This window comes from Pituophis catenifer, unplaced genomic scaffold, assembly GCF_029215685.1.
Source record: "Pituophis catenifer annectens isolate HBS135680 unplaced genomic scaffold, rPitCat1.0.hap2 SCAF_1, whole genome shotgun sequence".
Taxonomy (NCBI): Eukaryota; Metazoa; Chordata; class Lepidosauria; order Squamata; family Colubridae; genus Pituophis; species Pituophis catenifer.
The window spans coordinates 355,211,519-355,229,754 of record NW_027256881.1 but is presented as its reverse complement, the minus strand read 5'-3'; the positions used below and the strand labels follow the sequence as shown (position 1 = coordinate 355,229,754).

General features: G+C 55.1%; 1 protein-coding gene across 2 annotated transcripts; it reads left to right on the top strand.

Annotated features, from left to right (window-relative positions):
• The first annotated feature begins 2,122 nt into the window (after window positions 1-2,122).
• On the top strand, window positions 2,123-13,182 carry LOC139308432 (inactive serine/threonine-protein kinase PLK5-like). Of its 2 annotated transcripts, none has more exons than XM_070931960.1 (15): window positions 2,123-2,273; window positions 3,009-3,116; window positions 3,960-4,076; window positions 5,792-5,921; window positions 6,482-6,569; window positions 6,844-6,939; window positions 7,070-7,268; window positions 8,202-8,340; window positions 8,536-8,609; window positions 9,481-9,580; window positions 9,666-9,743; window positions 10,295-10,457; window positions 10,686-10,815; window positions 10,920-11,030; window positions 11,989-13,182. In XM_070931960.1, exons 1-15 carry the CDS (start codon window positions 2,163-2,165, stop codon window positions 12,175-12,177), a joined length of 1,833 nt encoding a protein of 610 aa, XP_070788061.1. In that variant the 5' UTR covers window positions 2,123-2,162; the 3' UTR covers window positions 12,178-13,182. The 2 variants fall into 2 exon arrangements, with proteins under 2 accessions (XP_070788061.1, XP_070788060.1); XM_070931959.1 differs by having other exon boundaries at window positions 2,922-3,116.
• The last annotated feature ends 5,054 nt before the right edge of the window (window positions 13,183-18,236 follow it).

Here is an 18,236-nt window from a genome sequence, read left to right as displayed (position 1 = left end):
GGAGATCCATTTAGCACCTGACCAACATTTGGTTTTGATGTGGTTTGGTTGGTTTACTCTAGAAATATTCCTTGCTTTATACTTTATACAAAATGTGACTTTTAGAATTTATTTTAAGCCCATGTTTACACATAATTATTGATAAATCTTAACACCCCTTTGAAATACACTGGATATTGGGGGGGCTCTTTGGACCCATTCAGTTTCATCCTTGACAGCCCCAGCTTTCCTCAACAAATCAGCTGGCCAGCTTGGACCCCATGAACTGGACCTGAGAAAGGCCCAGCTCCTCTCTAGCCTTTTCCCTGCTCTCCACTGTCCTGAACACAACACACTGGGGGGTGGGGGACCTTCCGTGCGTGGAGGAGTGCTGGGAGTGCTCAGCCAGCCTGGCAGGATCACACTACGTTTTGCAAGCAATATGCTTTCTGAAAGGCCTTGTGATTACAAAACCCATTTCCTTATTGGAAGTCTATTTTTGTAGCTGTGATTTTTTTGTGTGTGTTTTTTGTTTACTGGGGAGTTTTGTTTCCCAAAATGGGAACAGCTGAAAGGATCCGCTCACGGTGGTGGTGGGGTACTTAACGTTGGCCAGTGCATCATGTCTTCAGGGGGAAACAGACCTCGTGGTTTTTGTGTTCTTATGGATATGCATGCTCAGTGTCTGTCTTTTTCAGCAATTTATAATACATTTTTTGGATGAAACTTTTTGTACAACACTTAATAAATGTTTTGCATTTTTATCTGGACTCTTGCAGCAAATTGTGAACAGCAGTTCAGAGTGTCTGTAGCTCCACAGGATGCTGGAAGCTCTCCCCCCCCCAATTGGTTCTGGGCCAGAGGGATGCTGGGGGTGGGGTTCCTCTGAGCTGGGAGGGGGTGAGAGGAATCTCTGCAATTCTCCTGCACTGTTTTCAAGCCTTTGGGCAGGGAGATTTGCCTTTTACTCCTCTACCCAAAGCCAAGAAGAAAAGCTCAAGGGTTGGGTGCATGCACATTCAGACACACCATGCACATGCTAGGAGGAAGTGCCCACAGCAGCCCCCCACCCTCAGTGGGCAGCCAAAGGTGGCAGCTGTGGAGAACCAACAGAAAATCGCCTCAAGTGGATGGCATCTCTGGGCAGGTCAAGTCTGCAGCTGCCCTTTCCTCAGTCCTCCCTGGGGGATTTAAACTCGGGGGCTGGTTGCATCTACTCTGCACTGGTCCTGCGGAAACGGCTCCAGAGCAGTTCCTGGTCGCCTCAAAGTTCAAGGCTGAGGAGTGCAGAGAAAGCAACAGGATTAGGGGACGATCCTAAACCAGTTGCAGAAACTGTCTGGTCTAAGGAAGAGAAAGGAGTATTGAGGACATGATCGCCGACTTCTAATGTCCGAGGGGGTCAACCTATTCTCCAAAGCACCTGAAGGGCAGGACAAGAAAACAGAAACTCAAGGAGGGAAGCAACCTAAAACTAAGACGTTTCCTGATAATATCGGTGGAAAGGCTTGTCTCCAAAAGTTGTAGGTGCTCCATCACTGGAGGTTTTTAAGAAGAGACTGGGCAACCATGTCCGGAATGGTAAGAGAGTCGCCTTGGGCAGGACTACAAGGCCTCCCAGATCTCTTCCACCTGTTGTTCGTTGCGTTCGTTTGTGCTGGGCGGCGCTCAGCTATCCAGCAGCACTGCCGGTCTTGTCAGGGCAGCCGATCCGCCTAAACCCTGCTTGGCCAGAAACCGGGCGCGAAGGCAGTTCTCTGCCCTGGGACGGTACAGGGTCGTGGTGGGCCGCTGCCCCTCCCCCAAAGAGCCAAGGTCTGAGCCAAGAAGAGGCCCTCGAGCTGGAGCCCTCCGACTCCGCCAAGGGTAGCTTTTGATTGGGACTCGGTCCCCCCCTTGCAAGCCTCGGCTGAGCAAGAGAGGCGGCTTCTTGGGTCGGCAGGACGGACGTCGGAGTCAGAAAGGGAACAGGAGACCGGGCGCCGCTCCCTACCCCGGGGACCCCCAGATTCGTGGGGCGGGTCTTTCCAGCTGGCGAGCGGCAGAGGCGCCTCCCTTCTGCCCTGCCTCCCCCAACCCCAGTATATAAGAGCTCTGGCACTTGCTCCGGGCTGGCCAGACGCTCGGGGAGCAGCGGGAGGGGGAGGGGGAGGCGGGCAGGAGGCTGCGGGGCCGAGACCGGGATGGGTCTGACTGCCGCCGCCCGGAGGAGAGCCGAGGGGGACACCTTGAAATACTTCGTGGAGGATCCCGGCACCGGGACGCTTTACAAGCGGGGACAGCTTTTGGGACAGGTAACCCGCCCTCGCCCTGGAGGCTGCGCGGGGCGCCGGGCGGCTGTAGATCTTCCGAGGGCCGCGCCGGAGACTGGGCAAGCTGTCCTGAGCGGACACCGTGAAGCGTTCCGGGTCCTATCGAAGTTTCGCCCAGCCACGGCGGCGGGGAAGGGGCAGCTGCGGTCTCCTCTTTCAAGTCCCGAAGCGACGAGCGAGCCAAGGTCACAGGCGGGGAACCGCTCGGCCCGCCTTGCCTGCGCACCCCGGAGCGCCAAGTCCTGCTTGCTATCGCCGCTGCAGCCGGCGGGGGGCGGGGCTTGTTCGCTTCTCGCAGCCTGCTTTCAAAGAGCGTCTTTTCCCCCTAAAAACCTGCCCAAATATCGGCTGCTCTTCTGCAGAGCCGCAAGATTGAAATCCTGGCCGGGCGGAAAGGCGACTCCCGCCTTCAAAGCGTGCCCGTCTTCTCCCGGGCTTCCCTAATGGCAGAAAGGCTGCCATCCTTCGGGTGGAGCTGGCTCTGAGTGCAACTGGCCCATCAATGGCCATTTCTTTCTCGCTTTCCCAAGGGTTGGAGAGGCCGGTCAAAATTGACAGTTTCAGCCCTGGGATGGGATCAGAGCTGGGGATTTGTGGGGGGGGGGGGTTAAGCAAAGGTCTTATCTTCAGACCCAGAACAACCCAAGTGCTCTAGGAAGGAGGGACCAGAGGCTGCTTCTGACTGACAAGCCCCCTTCTCTGCCTCCCCGCTCCCAGGGAGCATTTGGACAATGCTACAAATTTACCGACACGTCCACCAACAGAGTCTATGCCGTGAAAGTGTTCTCTCAACAGCGAGTCACAAGGCTGGGGAACCGAGGAAAGGTAAGATGGATTAGAGTGAGGGGGCTTGGTGGTCTTCTGCCAGATTCCTCTCCCCGGAGATCAGCTCCCACAAAGGGAGCGCCAACCCTGCCTTATCGGAGTCAACATAGGGAAGCGGGACGGCATGAAAATCTCATAAAATAAATGAATAAATCTTCCCCTGGTTGCAAGTTCCCTGGGCTGGGCTGTCTCTGGATGGGGGTGGGGGTGGGGGAAGCCGAATTGGGGTGCCCAGCCAGGGGCTGAAGAGCTTAGGCACAACTACCCACCTGACCATCTCCTGCAGGCAAGGCTTGTCCACACAACTTCCCCTCTTCAGCTTCCTTCAGTTCTGCCAAAGTGTTTCTGTCTTTGCCAGCCTATCCGCTCACACTCCACGGGTGGAATCTTCTGTCCACTGACTGTTGCTTGAAGACCATGGGCAATGAAAGTTCTGGAAAGGGTTGTAGATCAGAAATGGCTGGCGGCCCCAAATGCTTTCCCCGCTGGGCAAGCCTTTGGGATGAAGGGATGGGGCCGGGGCAGGGTCCCACAGACCCCCACCGACAAGCCAAGTGCCGTAGGCACTGAGAAGGGCTCACACAGAGCCAACTTCCTTTTAGGAGGGTGGGTGAGTGAGGGAAAGCTGTCTGCTGAGTTGAGAGGAAGGATCTGGGCTTGGTGGCTTCCCGTGGCTGCGTGGCTCTTTCTTTCTCACTTTGGGTACCGACCTTGGATGTCTTCTTGAGTCTCCTTCCCAGGTGTGCTGAGTTTCAGCTGAGTCTAGCACTTCTGCTCTCGCACGTGCACACGTGTGCGTCTTTGAAATGTCTTAGGCTTGTGACTTGGCTTAACTCTTTGCAGGTTCAACGAGAGATCGATCTGCACAGTCAGCTTCACCACAGGAACGTTGTGGGGTTCCACCGACATTTCGCTGACCAGGAAAACATCTACCTGGTGCTGGAATACTGCAGTAGGAAGGTTAGGGAAGTGGCCCTTTTTTCCCCCTTGCCCATGGGAATATTTAATGGGGAAGCTAAGCAGAAGCTCCCAGAGTGAGGATCAGGCTGCCAATCTGGGCAGCTTCTACAGGGTTTGCTTGCACTGTTTTATACCCTCACAAGAAGCCCAAGAGGTCAGGATGAGAAAGAAGTCGGGGAGCTTGAAAGCAGAACATGGCCTGAGGTCAGGGAAACGGCCACCACTGGCTAAGGAGCCTTGAGGTGGTCAGAAGCCTTAATAGCATGGGGTTGCCCAAGGCATAGAACGCTCTTTCTTTTTTCTTTTTCAAAAAAGCTTTTTATTTTTATTTCTCATAAGCAAATTTACATGTACAGTCATTTATCCATCATTTTTCATTCATCTTATCTTTTAACTTTTTTTTTTTTACTTTTTTGGGGCTGCTCTTTTATCATTTACCTTTACTACAACTTTTCTTCTCCTCCCCTTCTCTTCTTTCCTCTTTCTCCTCCCATTTTCTTATTTCTTCCTCTCCTTCTCTTTCCTACTTCCCCTTCCCTTCCCCCACTCCTCTCTTCTTCCCCCCTTCTAACCTTCTCTTCTACTCCTCTTTCCCCTCCCTTTTCTTCCTCTCCTTTTCCCTTTCTCCTCTCTTCTCCTTTCCTCTCTCTCTACTCCTTCCCCTCTCTCCTGTTGTTTCCCTTTTCAGTTCAATCTAAAGTGGTATTCGAGCAGCCCCAATTTTCTAATTATGTTTATTCTCATTTCAATTTCTTATTCAATTAATATTTATTTTTATTTCATCATTTGTGTACATTTTTATAATATCTCACTTTTTTCCCTTTTACCCCTCCCCCCTTTTCTCCTTTTACTTGGCATTATCTGGGTATCTATTTTTTTTAATTGTTTTCTCCCATCTGTTCTCTATCTATTTTATCTCTATACCCTTATTCATATTTCCTTTCTAACCAATCATAAAATTTTTCCCATGTCTTGAATGTCTCAATGTTAATCTATTCATTTCTGCACATTCTAAAATTTTCTTTATAATTTCTCCTTCCAACGGGATTTTATCTGCTTTCCAATTTTGTGTAAATACAATTCTAGCCGCTGTTATTATATGAATAATCAAATACGTATCTTCTTTACTGTAATTCTCTGGTAAAATTCCTAGTAAGAATATTTCTGGCTTTAATTCTATATGTTGCTGCAACATTCCCTCTAACCATGTTTGTATTTTCACCCAATAATGTTTTGCTTCTTTACACAATCACCACATATGATAGTATGATCCCGGTAACTGGTGACATTTCCAACACTTAGCTGATTTATCTTTAAACGTCTTAGCTAATCTTTCTGGTGGCATATGCCATCTATAAAATATCTTATACAAATTTTCTTTATAAGCTATTGCCATTGTTAATTTATAGTTTCTTTCCCAAAGTTGTTGCCATTTCTCCAATTCTATGGTGTATCCAAAATTCTTTGCCCATGCTATCATTGTTTCTTTTACTTCTTCATCTTCTAGTCTGATCCGCAATAAATAAATTATTTAGTTTCTTAATCATTTTCTCATCTGTTCCTGTCAATATTTCATCCAGTTCTGATTTCCCCAAGTTAAAGCCATATTGTTTACGATCTGCTTCATATCTTGATAGAACGCTGTCCTTTCTATGGGAAGACCCACCTGCCCCTTGCGTGAGCCCCCTCCTCCTCAGCCCCTCTCTTCCTTCTAGTCCCTGGCCCACATTCTGAAGATCCGGAGGACGCTGACGGAGCCAGAGGTGCGGTTTTACCTGAAGCAAATCACAAGTGGCCTGCAATACCTCCACCAGCAAGGGATCATCCACCGTGACCTCAAACTGAGTAGGTGGCAAAGACTTGGGGGTGGGGGGTCGAGAGGATCCCCAGTGCTGGGCAGTGGCCCCCAATCTGCCCTGGGCCCCAGGAGTCCTCTTCCTGGGAAATTGCCATCGGGTGCAGCTTGTGGTCAACATTTCTTTCTCTATATGCCATCCAGAAGCTCAGACAACCAAAACCATAAAAAAGTGGAGGGGGAAAATCCAGTCAAGGACATAGCAAATAGAATAAAAAGAAAACAGACTAAGAACCTGGATGATTCCTCCAAGCTGGCTTGAACCTGGTGGACAGTTTGCTTTCCTGAGTGCCAGCGCAAGAGGCTGGAGGGGCCACCCTGCCCAGGCCCCTCCTCCTGTGGGGGGCATGAAGATCAGGCCACAAGGAGATGAGTGCCTTCACAGGGGGGAGGACCCTTTTCAGGAGCTCCACCCTTGTGGATGAGGGCTCTGGGAGCCCCCCCAGGGTTTCTGGGGGCTTGGGAAGCTCTAGGGAAGCAGGACAATCTTTCTGGGCACCGTCAGGACCTGGCCCTCAGACCGTCCGTGCCCCATACGATCCCTTTCCAGGCAATGTGTTCATCACCAAGCGCATGCAGGTAAAGATTGGCGACCTGGGCCTGGCAACACGTGAGGAACGGGCGTACTGGAGGAGAGGGTAAGTGTTGATTGCAGGGGAGGGGAGGGGAGGGGGCAGGACCTGAGGGGGGAGGTTCATCTGCCAGATCTGATGGCTGCCTGGGAAGCCACTGAGCAGCTCTGCCAGTCGGGAGCCTTGGAGGGCAGGGAGGTTCCTACATGCCAGAATAGGCAAGCCCCACCTGCTCTGCAGACCCTGCATATCAACATCCCCACGTGCTTAATGGGTTCTGTCATAGGGAACCTGCCAGTAGCTACATGTGCATTTCCGAATTCAACTTTCTTCTCTACAGGGTAGTCTGTGGGACCCCCAATTACCTGGCCCCCGAAGTCATAGCTAAGAAGGGGCACTCCTTCAAGTCAGACATTTGGGCCCTGGGCTGCATCATGTAAGTGATTCCCACAGCAAAGGAGGGGTTCCTTTCGCTCTGGGGGGAGGCTGGGCAGTGGTCGGGTTCTGCTGACAGGGTGGGTGGGTGGGTGGGTCAGGGCACATTTGCCTGGCCTTTTCCTCCCCAGGTACACCGCCCTTGCCGGCTTCCCCCCCTTCGAGATCACACACAAGCAGGAGCTGTTCCAGAGGATCCAAGAGGGGTACTACCCCCTTCCCGGCCACCTCTCCCCAGACGCCTGCAGCCTGATTGGGAGGCTGCTGGCTCCTGACCCATCTGGCCGCCCCAGCCTGGAAGAAGTGCTTGGCCACCCCTTCTTCACCCAGGTGTGTCTGACTGCCCTTTGGAGTAAGGGGGGCAAGGCCGGGGGGGAGAGGGAGTGGGAGGGCAGGCGGGGGGGGTCCCGATTGCAGCCAGCTCCCCTCAGGATGATATGGCTGCTCTAAAGACTGCCTTCTCCTCGGTTGATTGAGGCTCTTAGGGCTTGAAGGAATTTGGTTCCTCCTTCACAGAGACCCCTTTGCTCCTTCTCCAGGCCCTCCTGCTCAAGTGGGGGTGGGTGCAAGGAACTCTGCAGAAGGCAATATGCAATAATAATACTATAAAATCATGTCTAAACCCATATTAAAGCAACTTTCAATCAATCAAAGCGAGCAGAATTAAAACAGGATGAACATGAAAGTCCACATAGAATTCAAAATCCAAATGATCATCAGAAGAGCCTTCCCTGCTCTCCTAAAATTTGGGAGGCAGCTGGAGCCCGGAGGAAATTTGACCCAGAGAGGGTCTTCTGGCTGCCCTCTCCCCTTGCAAGGCAGGCATCCCTGGGCTGAAGGAGCAGGAGGGCTGTGCTGGGTTCCCTCAAGAGCGGATGGGTTGGGGGGGGGGATTTCTGGGAAATGAATTCCTGGGGCTTGGGTCAGGGATGCTTAGGTGAATTCTTGGGGTGGGGGCCAGAGTGCTTAAGAGCCTCCAGCAGGTGAGCTGCTGCAATCTGACCAGCCCACAACCCCATGAACCCTCATTGTGCTCCCCGGTTAGTCCCTGGGGCTGCCCAGGTAGAGTGTGGGGCTAGTAATCCATTCTGACAGGCATGGCCATCGACCCCTAGCCTCCCCACGGATTCTGTCCCCTCATCTCACCTGCCTGCCCCCCTGAAAGGAGCTCTCCCCAGCTGTCACTCAGGGCAGACTCCAACCTCCCCCTCAAGGGTCCTGGGCAGGAGCGTAACTTGGCTTCCGTTCTGCCTCTCTCCGCAGCACTTCATGCCGGCCAGGCTCCCCTCACGCGCTTGTCGTTCTGTCCCCATTTTCCCTTTTGCCAACCCGCTTGGAAAATTCTTCCAGAAAACAGCCATGCTCCTTTTCCGGGGTGCCCCTTGCCAGGGCCCCCAGGCTGGTGAGTGCTCTTGGAAGGAAAAGGTGAGGAGGGATTTGGGAGAGGGAGGGGGAGGGGGAGGACAAGGGAGAGGGGAGCCAATTCTCCTACCCTTCTCCCAGTCTCTGCAGGTAACAAACTAGGTTTCTAGTCCTCAATATACTACAGAAGGAAAGCATGTCTAATAGTGTCCCTCTACTGCTGCTCCCCCTGCAGTGAGCCCTGCACCCCAAGAACAGGAGGAGACACCACAGCTGCAAGGAAAGGGGCCTGTTGCCCCTCCCCACTTGGTAAGAAAGCCCCCCACATACACCCCGGCTGCACCAGGGTATTCTCAAGCGTCATCTTTGGGGCTTTGTGGAGCTCATTATCGTAATGATTATTCAGAGGACTCTCATAGTCTGGGAGTTTTCTGATGGTTGGGTGCTAAGGGAGAGCCCGGGAGTCACGCGGATTGGGGATCCTTTTCCCAGTTGAAACCAGTCCTCCCCACTTTGCTGAGATCGTGGTTTGGTACCACTTGCCCTTCTTTCCTTGCCTGATGGTATATTTATTGATTTGATGTACCTGACTGGACTTCCCTCCATCCAGTCAACTCTCTTGTCTGCCACCTATGCATTGTATGCTTAGTGTGACCTGAAGCCCTTTTCCCTCAGTCTTCCCATCTGCCAACTGGGAATATTGTTTTTAATCATGGAGCCAAATTTATATATATCTTTTTAATTGTATTTTAATGTTTGTAGTTTATGTTTTTACTTGGCTGTTCACCGCCCTGAGTCCTCAGGGAGAAGGGCGGTATACAAATTTAAAAATAAATAAATAAATAAATAAATAAATAAATAAATAAATAAATAAATAAATAAATAAATAAATAAAAGCAGACCTTCCTATCCTTTCCATGGCAGCTTCTGCAATGTTGTTCTACCACCTCTATTTAAATTGGGGCCCCACCAGGCTGCCTTTGCCAGGGGTCTCTTGAGAGCACCCGCCTGGCTCTTTCCAGCATGGTACCCCTCCCCCCCAGCTCTGGCCTTTGCAGAGGGTCCGGGGAGGAGCTGGAAGGTCACAGCTGGAAGGCATTTGGGGGGGGTCTAGTTTCGGCATCCCTGCTTTCTGTGATTCACGGGTTGCTTTCATATTGCCCCCCCCACGACCCTGAAGGAAGAAGCCAAAGAGGGGAGCACAGACCCCATGGAGGAGCCCAGCTGCCTTTTCCCCCTCTTGCTCCAGAGAGGCTCCCTGCGCAGCCGGCTGCCCGAAGGTGAGTGGAGCTGCAGGGAGGGCAGCGGACATGCAAGGGAAAGCAAACACCTCCACCACTGTTTCTCTCCCTCCCTCCCTGGCAGATGCTGCCTGGGGCCCCGGTAGAGTGCTGGAGAGTGTAGACCGAAGGCTGTGCCGCTGCTTGCAAATGGCCCCCCTGGGTAAGGCTGCTGCCTGTCTGCCCCCACTCTCCCTTGGGTCTGCCTTGTCTTCTCCTGGAGGCTTGGTCTCCTCTTCTGTCTCCCTCGGAGGGACTGGCCCAAAAGCTGGGAGCTCCCGTCCAAGCGGCTTCCACCCCTCTGGCTATGTTGTGCCAGCTCCCCTCCCTTCCCTGTTGTCATTTGGCAGCCCTGGGGGTGAGGCCTCTCTGCAACTGCCCCCAGGCCCCTCCAGAAGGACCCAAAGACCTGGCTTCTGTGTGGGCGCTGAGTGGCAAGAGAGGCTTCAGGGTTTTGTGCCGTTATTTGTTGCGAGCCAAGGTCATTTTATATTACATAGATAAAGAAGTAAATCCTGCCCCTCTAGGAAGGGGTGGCTGGGCACCGTGCCAGGTCAGGAGCTCCAGAGTTCTCCTTGGCACAGAGCTTCCACGGGCATTTTTTACTACACAATAGACCTGCACCGAGTCTTGGAGGACTGGAAATTCGACAGGGCCGGGGTGGGTGCTGCGCCTCCATCCCATTTGGGCTGAGCAGGGCACCTCTCTCTGCAGTGGAAGAGCTGCCCGAAGGCCTGCACAATGCCCATCCTGCCCACATGGCCACCAAGTGGGTGGACTACTCCAATAAGTATGGGTTTGGCTACCTGCTATCCAATGGCTCAACTGCGGTGCTGCTCCCCGATGGGACCCACATGGCCTTTTGCCCCCAGCACCAGTGAGTGCCCCCTTTGTGAGTCAGGCACAACCATGCTGTGTCTGGTTTGGGTGAGGGCAAAGAGGCCCAAGCCCCGGGTAGGGGGCAGGGTGGACCCAGTCATGAGCCTGGAGAGAAGGGGACCCCCAGGTGCTGACCTGGCCTCTCCTGTCTGCAGCTGCTCTGGCGAGGGTCCTTTCGGGTGCCCACCCTACATTTTGGCAATTCCTCCTTTGGTTTCCCCTCCAGGCGCATCTGCTACTGCAGTGAGGTGGAGAAGGCCGTGTCCTTTGGGTGGCGAGAGGTGCCACTTTGCTTGGCCATGAAGAGGCGCGTCCTTCACTTCTTCACTCAGTACATGCAGAGGTGGCTGCAGGAGGTGAGAAGCTGGGAAGGGGGAAGCGGAATATGGATCAGAGAGAGAGGGCTGTGGGACCCCCACGATAGGCCTCTGCCCCCTGGTGACCCTGCCTCTTTTGCCAGGGGGGCCCACGCCAGACCAGCCCCGCCAGACCAGCGAGGGCCCTTTCCCTCCTGCATTTTGCAAAATCCGACAAAGCCCTCCTGATGCTCTTCAGTGATGGCACCCTCCAGGTAGGAGGAGGCCGGCCCCAGCTGCAGTGGGCTGGCCCTTCACACCTACTCGGGCGGGGAGGGAGGTCGTGGGTTGGCTCCAACCACCCAAAGTGGAGAGGAAGGTTAGGGCCTGCGAGGACCAGCAAAGGACGCTGGAGATCCCTTAAGCAGCCACCTTCCCTTACCCACCCCCCCCCGAGGGTTGGCCTGCCTGAACAATACTCGGGCACAAGCGAGATGTCAACCCTCAGGCACCAGCTGATGCCACTCCATACAGACAGCATCCATAAAAGGTTGAAAAGAGAAAGGCAGAAATTGTTCAATGAGAAGATGGGCCTTCCGAGGAGGCCAGGGGGCTTTGCTGAAGCCAGAAGGGATGAAGGCAGTGGTGGGATTCACCAGTTCGGGAGAACCGGTTGTTAACTTTCTGAGCAGTTTGGTGAACTGGTTGTTGGAAGAAATAATTAAGGCAGAGAACCGATTGTTAAATTATTTGAATCCCACCACTGGATGGAGGGCTGTGGGGCTCAGGCTGCTTTGCAGGAGGAGCAGCTGCGGTGTCTCAGGGTTAGCACCGTCTCCGCGGCCCCTTCCCTCTCAGGCTCTGCTGGATTCATGGAAGAGAAAAGGGCCGCTGGGGGTTGGTTTCGGCTTCTGGACGCGGCCTTGTGTCAATCCCAACCTCCAATTCCTGGGATTCGGTTTTCTTGAGTACATTGAGCCGGGATGGTGGCAGAACGGAGCCAAGGAGCCAAACGTGGCAGCCCCCCCCCCCATTTCAAAAGCTACACAAAGGGGCTTTTAAATGGCCAAAGGCCTTGGCTGCTTCATAACGTGCAAAGCCAAGGGGTGGGACAAGGTTAAACTACAATCCTAGTATGGAGACGGGGCCTCCCCTAGCGGGTGGAGGATGGTGCCAGCTTCCCCTTGCCCAATTCTGCCAGCAGACCTCCCCGCCATCCCTTGTCTCTCCCAGGTGAATTTCTACCACGACCGCACCAAGATTGTGCTCAGCTGCTCGGCCGAAGGAGAGGACCTCTTGACCTTCGTGGACCGCCAACGTTGCAGCACCACCTTCCTTCTGGGCACCCTGGCACGGCAGGGCTGGACGCTGCCCCTACGCAAACGGGTGCAATACGCCCTGCACTTGCTGCACTGCCTCTAGCAGCCGCTTCCCTCCCCACCCCCACCCCGGCCCAATTGGCCAGCCAGGGCCCAGCTCTTCTGGCCATGACCTCCGCTGGAGGACCTGGGCGTCCTAGAGAAGGCCTTTATGGCTCACCTTCCTTCCAGGGACCCCAGGCAGCACATGTAGGCCTCCCACAACAACCCTCCTGCGGGGCAGGCCAGCCAAGAGAGGAGCTCTGGCCCCAATTCCCAGGCAACGTCTGTGGGCAAAAGGGGGGCAGAGCTGGGTCTCCCTCTTCTATACCAGCATTTTCCCCCCAAGGGTCTCTGGGTGGGAATGGTGCCTTAGCCCCCTGGAACAGGCTGGGTGAGGGTGCAGCCCGGTGGTCTCTTCAGCTATTGTGGGGAGGCTCTGCAAGCACAGTGGGGTGGGGCAGCCCTTGGCCATCCGGATCAGCCCTCGTGGCTGCTGGAGGGCAGAGTCCAAATGGGTGGGAGTGGCTGCTTGGCTGAGAGGGCAGCAGACGGGGTTCAGACAGTCTCGGGTTTGCAGGACTGTGGGGCTACAGAAGGGCAGGAAAGCAGGGGGATGTGTCAGAGAGAGAAGCGGGTACGTTGGGGGCAAGTGGCATGGGAGCCCTGCAGAGAGGACAAGGCAAGGCAGGCGCAGGGAGGGAGCGTTTGGGGGGCAGGGCAGCAGAGGCTGCAGGCAGACAGTCTCTGGTGCTTGGCCCAGGGTGGAAATCCTTAAGGCCAGCTGGCTCCCTTGGGCCATACGGGAGTTACTTTCTCAGAGCTGGCTTGGAGCAGCCCGTAAGGGGTCCCATGAGGTATGGAAGGGGCCCCCTTGGCTGACTGCCATTAGTGAGGCGAGAGGCAGCTGGGCAGGGCAGGCCCGCCTGATTCTTTTGAAGTCTCCCAGTCACCCCAGGGGGCCCGAGACATGTTTCCTTGGCAGTGCCAACATTATTATTATTTATTAAATGCATGTGTGCCAAATCTTTTCAGTCTCACAGCAGCTTACAAGAAGTTTGAACACAATACGATTAGAAGAAACCTGAAGTCAAATGACATTATGACACAACCACAACAAACAAACGGGCCCAAAACAGGAGCAAACCTGCTGTAAATACACCAACATCTTGTCCTGCCTGGGTCAGAGTTGCCCCCTCCCCCGAGAAAGGCCATCTCCCAGCAGTGGCTTATCCTGGAGCCTGGGCAGAGCTTCTCGATGGGGAAAAGCCTGCAAGCGGCCTGTGGCAAGCAGCCTCACCAGGACCCGAACTGCCACGTCAGGCCAGCTGCTGAGAATGGGGAGGCCCAGCAGCATCTTGCAAAGTGGCTTGGGCCTCAGAGGGTCCTCAGGAGGAGAGACCTGGCAGGGATGCAAGGAGGAGCTCAGGGCCCCACAGCTGCTCACCTGGACATGAGGCAACGGGAGAGATTGAATAGAATAGAATTTTTTATTGGCCAAGTGTGACTGGACACTCAAGGAATTTGCCTTGGTGCATATGCTCTCAGTGTACATAAAAGAAAAGATACGGTCATCAAGAATCATAAGGTACAACACTTGCTGATAAGTCCTAGGGTACAAATAAGCAAACTGCAGGTCCTCCCCCGCCCACATCGGGAGAGGCTGTTTCCCCTCCCCAGCCCTCTGGAGACAGAAACCCCAGGACCCATTTAGTCCTTTAGGAGCCCCCTGCCCCCATTTTAGTCCTCTACTAAATAAGGGGCCCAGTTTGCCCTTTGGTGGGAAAGACAAGGACAGCTTTGTTTAGAAACCCATCATATATTTTCCTAGCCTTTCACCCGTTTCCTTGGGGGAAGCGTAACTGTCCACAGACGGAGCAACCAAAGGCCTGGCTCGGCGCCTGTGGCCTCCCGCGGCTTCTCCCAGATGACAGCGAAGTCGATACCCCTCCCCCGTCCGCTGCCCCACAGACCCTGCAGAGCCACTGCTTCAGGAAAGGCGGCCCCAGCGGGAGGAGGCCGAGCTGCCCTAGACCCTCCTGAGCTCATGAAGGGCTGCCCAGCGCCCCAGCCTTTGCGGGAAGGGCACCCTAGCCAGCTGCCTTCGGGCTCCCCCGGCAGCACCCGTCGTCTGCGAGGGGCTACGTGTCCCGCGAGCAAAGCAGCTGCCGCCACCTGCTGTCCCCAGGGCCGGGGGGGGGAGGGAAGGGGCAGCAGGTGGCCGAGCCCCAGCAGCGCACACGGCTAATTTGGACGCTGCTATTTAAATCGCAGGCAGGCTGAAGAGGAACGGGCGGTGGGCTCGCAGTCGGCTAGAGCAGCCCCCTCCCCGCGCTCTCCCAGACCGGGCGAGGAACGCCGGAGTTCCCGCTAGCTCGCCCAGCCGTCTGCCCCAGCAGTCCATATCCTGGCTGGCATGCAGATGGGAGCTGTAATCTTGCTCCAGCAGGTCAGGACCCATCCTCCCCCGCCACCAGAACTATGCAGCGCACGCTCGCAACACGCGGAGGAAAGGCCGGGCCGGGAACAGCCCCGAAGTGGCAGGAGCGGGGCTGTGGATCGCAGCTGCCTGCCTGCCATCGCCGGACCCCCGCAGGACGGGAAGGCGCTGGGCTGGTCCCAGCCCGGACGCCTCGCTACCTGAAGGGGCGGCTCAGGCCTTCGGCTACAGAGATTCAGAGGGTGGGCGGACGGACGGACGGCCCTGCTTTGGGAAACGGCGCCGGGCCCGCGCCAAGTTGCCGCTCAAGCGCCGTCGCCATGGAGCCGCTGCAGAGGCTGCGAGCTCCTTCCGGCCCCGAAGACCAGACGGGCGTTGCAGAACTTAAGCTGCCTGGATGCACGCCCAAAATAAACGGCCCGGAATTAGCCCAGGCTAAAATTAGCCCGGCCTCTCGCCCTTCAACGGCGGCTCCCTGGAGCGGCCGGTGTGGGGAGAAGCAGCCGGTTCCCGTGGCGGCCCGGAGACCTCCTCCGCCCCACGAAGCAAGCCTTGCATAAAAGGTGTCGGACCCTGGAAATCAAGCGGGAATCTTCCCGATCCCGTGGAGATATAGGATCGTATCCAAAGTACGCCCAGGGAACTGCCTCATAAAGCCCCCAAAACTGACCGTTGTTGCATGTAAACTATTACAGCGGAGTTGGAAGGGACCTCGGAGGTCTTCTATCTAGCCCCCTGCCCAAGCAGAAAACCCTCTGTCCTAAAAACTTCCAGCGATGGAGCTCCGCAACTCCTGGAGGGAAGCTGTTTCCATGATTAATAGTTCTCACTGTCAGGAAAAGTCTACGGAGGTTCTCCGCTCCCTCATCCAGGTCGTGGTTGTCCCAAAGGGGCTTTTTCGGGAGGCAACTGCACTTCCTTGTTTTTTGTTTGAAGACGTTTTGCTTCTCACCGCAACAAGAAAACAACAAAGTCCAGTTGCCTCCTGAAAAAGCACCTTTGGGACAACCACGACCTGGATGAGGGAGAATCTCCGTAGAGTTTTAGCTATGCACTTTGGTATGGACATCCTTCGAATGGTGAGGGAGTATGAACTGATTCCCAGGAAAAAAAATTGTAGACTACAGGAACTGCATCTCTGTAGTTTGAGATGCGGACAAGACAGACTCCGCCCAACACCCGACACCTGCCTCCAACAGGGAAGGGACACGGGGCAGAAAACATCCTGCAGCCAAGAAGGCGCCGCACCATTGGCACTGCCCAGGGGACCCTGAGGACACAGATAATCCTTCAAGCGGCCTCAATGACTCTCATAAGAATGCAGACGGCCAGCTGTCCGCAAGGAGTAATAAATCCTCCCATTCCCCACCATCCAGCCAGAGACCAAGAAGCTTCTCAGACGAGAAGTGAAACGTCTTCAAAGAAAAAACAAGGAAGTCGAGTTGCCTCCTGAAAAAGCACCTGGGGGGGGGTCACTGGCAGGAAGTTTCTCCTTTATTTCCAGGTTGCTTCTCTCCTCGATTAGTTTCCACCCATTGCTTCTTGTCCTGCCCTCAGGTGCCCTGGAGAACAGAACCACCCTTCCTCCCTGACCCCACAGGAACTGGGTGTGTGCGTGTGTGTATCACCTCCTAGATTTCCCATGAGTTCAGGGCTGGGCTCCACCAAGTCGAGTTCCTTGGGATTAATATGGGAACAATACACGACTGCTTGTACTCCCCAGAGAAGTAAGCCTGGCTTTTCTCAAAAGAACCATGTTGCCATTTAGGACATCTGGAACCAGCAGGACAAAACACTTTCCAGTGTTGAAAAGGTGGAGTTGGAAACCGACACTTTGAAGGCACATAATTTGGCTGGTCTACAATCCCACTGGCTGTACATGGCTGGGGAAGGGGAGGAAGGGGCTAAAGCTCCCCATGCCAAATCTTTTGGTTTTGCACATTAGCAGACATGCACTCCGGGGGGGGGGGGGGTCACCTGCTGGGATCCTTCTCTGCAGCCCCTTCGGAGTGCAAGCAAAATTAATCAGAAACCCCAACCCCCTGCACCTCAACTGCCAGGGAGGCGGGGGAGCTCTGCAAAACCTTAAAGACCTGGTGGCTCCTGTGGGGGTGGGGGCTGGGGGGTGTTGAATGGACTTGATCTGTCCACCCTTGGGGGCATTTTATGTACGTTCTCCTCTGGGATTGGAGTAATACTTTCATTGTGATAGCCACTCAGAACTATGTTTGCAAGAGGGCTAGCCCACTGATCCCTTGCCAGATGTTAACACACACCCCACCCCGAGAAAGAGGCCATCTAGGGCAAGATGTAGCTCAGACAAGATCCTCTGTCCATATTGGAGTCCAATGGCTGATCTATGTTAGGTTACCATCATGTACCGGACACAGGAAGTGGCGGTTGGGACCCACTGGGTCTTGTGGGAAATCCATTCATGATGGCGGCTTGGAAGCTGATGTGCGATTGTGGGGGATGGCTGAATCCAAATCCCTCGCATGACCCGAGGAAGGCCCAGGGGGACGGCAGGCACAGACAGGTTTGACCATTTCCCTGGCTGTCCAGGCTGGCAGCCACTCTTGGTTCTGCAGGATCCAATCTGGGCCGGTCACCGGGATCACTTTGGCTTTCCATTCTTTCCTGCCTCCCCCCAAAACAGCCGTTTGAAAAGAGGAGTCGCGGTTGGTGTCAGGAACCGTTTTTTTCTCCTACTTCTGGGAATGTGATCAATTTTGGGACGAAGAGGGAGGAGCAGATGAGACGAGGCGTCCCCCCCTGGGCCCCAGCACCCCTCTCCTCACCCTTCCGGCAACTGAGCTATTCCCAGACAAGGCAGATCTCTTGGGAGGCCTGTGTTGCCACAGCAGCCAGCACAGGCCCCCTGCCCCAAGCCCCAAAGGACAGCAGCAGAGCCCAGAGGCCAGCCAAGCTTTGGAGCTGAACTACTGTAGGCCGTTTGCAACAGGAAGAGGCCGAGTCTGCCCTGGGCAACAGAGGCCCAGGATGGAGGCAAAGGCAGGCAGGCAGGCAGGCAGGCAGGCAGGCCAGGGGACCCTGGAGCCTCTCATGGGCCTCCAGCCTGACCAGAGAGGCCTCTCTGCTCTCCCCCCTCCAGGATTGCACACGGGCCGCCTGGAGTTGAGATCCCCACCGGCCCAATGTGGACCCCCTTCCTCCGAGTCTGGCTTCACATGGCCCCCAGCAGGAGAAAACCCTCACGCCGGGCACCCTGGCCAGCATCTGCCCTGCAGCCATTGGACAGATGGAACTGCTGGACTCAGCCAGAAACCAGGCCTGTCCGGAGAAAGTCTGGGCAGAAAGAAAATGCCAGCCCTTGCAGACTGCCCCTCGCTCCCACTGTCCATGTTGGCCCTTCCCAGGCCAGCATCACAGGCCTTGGGCTGCCTCCTGTTCCTGGAGGGCTCCGTGCCCCTCAGGAGAGGCGCCCTCCAACCTAGGAACCCACAGAGCCCCCTGGGAAGCCGAGTCGAAGCTGGCCTGGTGTGGGGGCGGATCCCTGGCTCAGAGGAGCACAATCCCAGGGCACCCCAAATGCTGCCCTTCCCTTCACCCTTGGAAAGAGCAGAAACTCTCCCCAGAAGGTGCTTGTCTGAAGTGAGGCTCGTTCCATCCACACCTCGCATGCTGATGACCCCGAGCGCCCTTTCTAGCACGTCACCACAGGA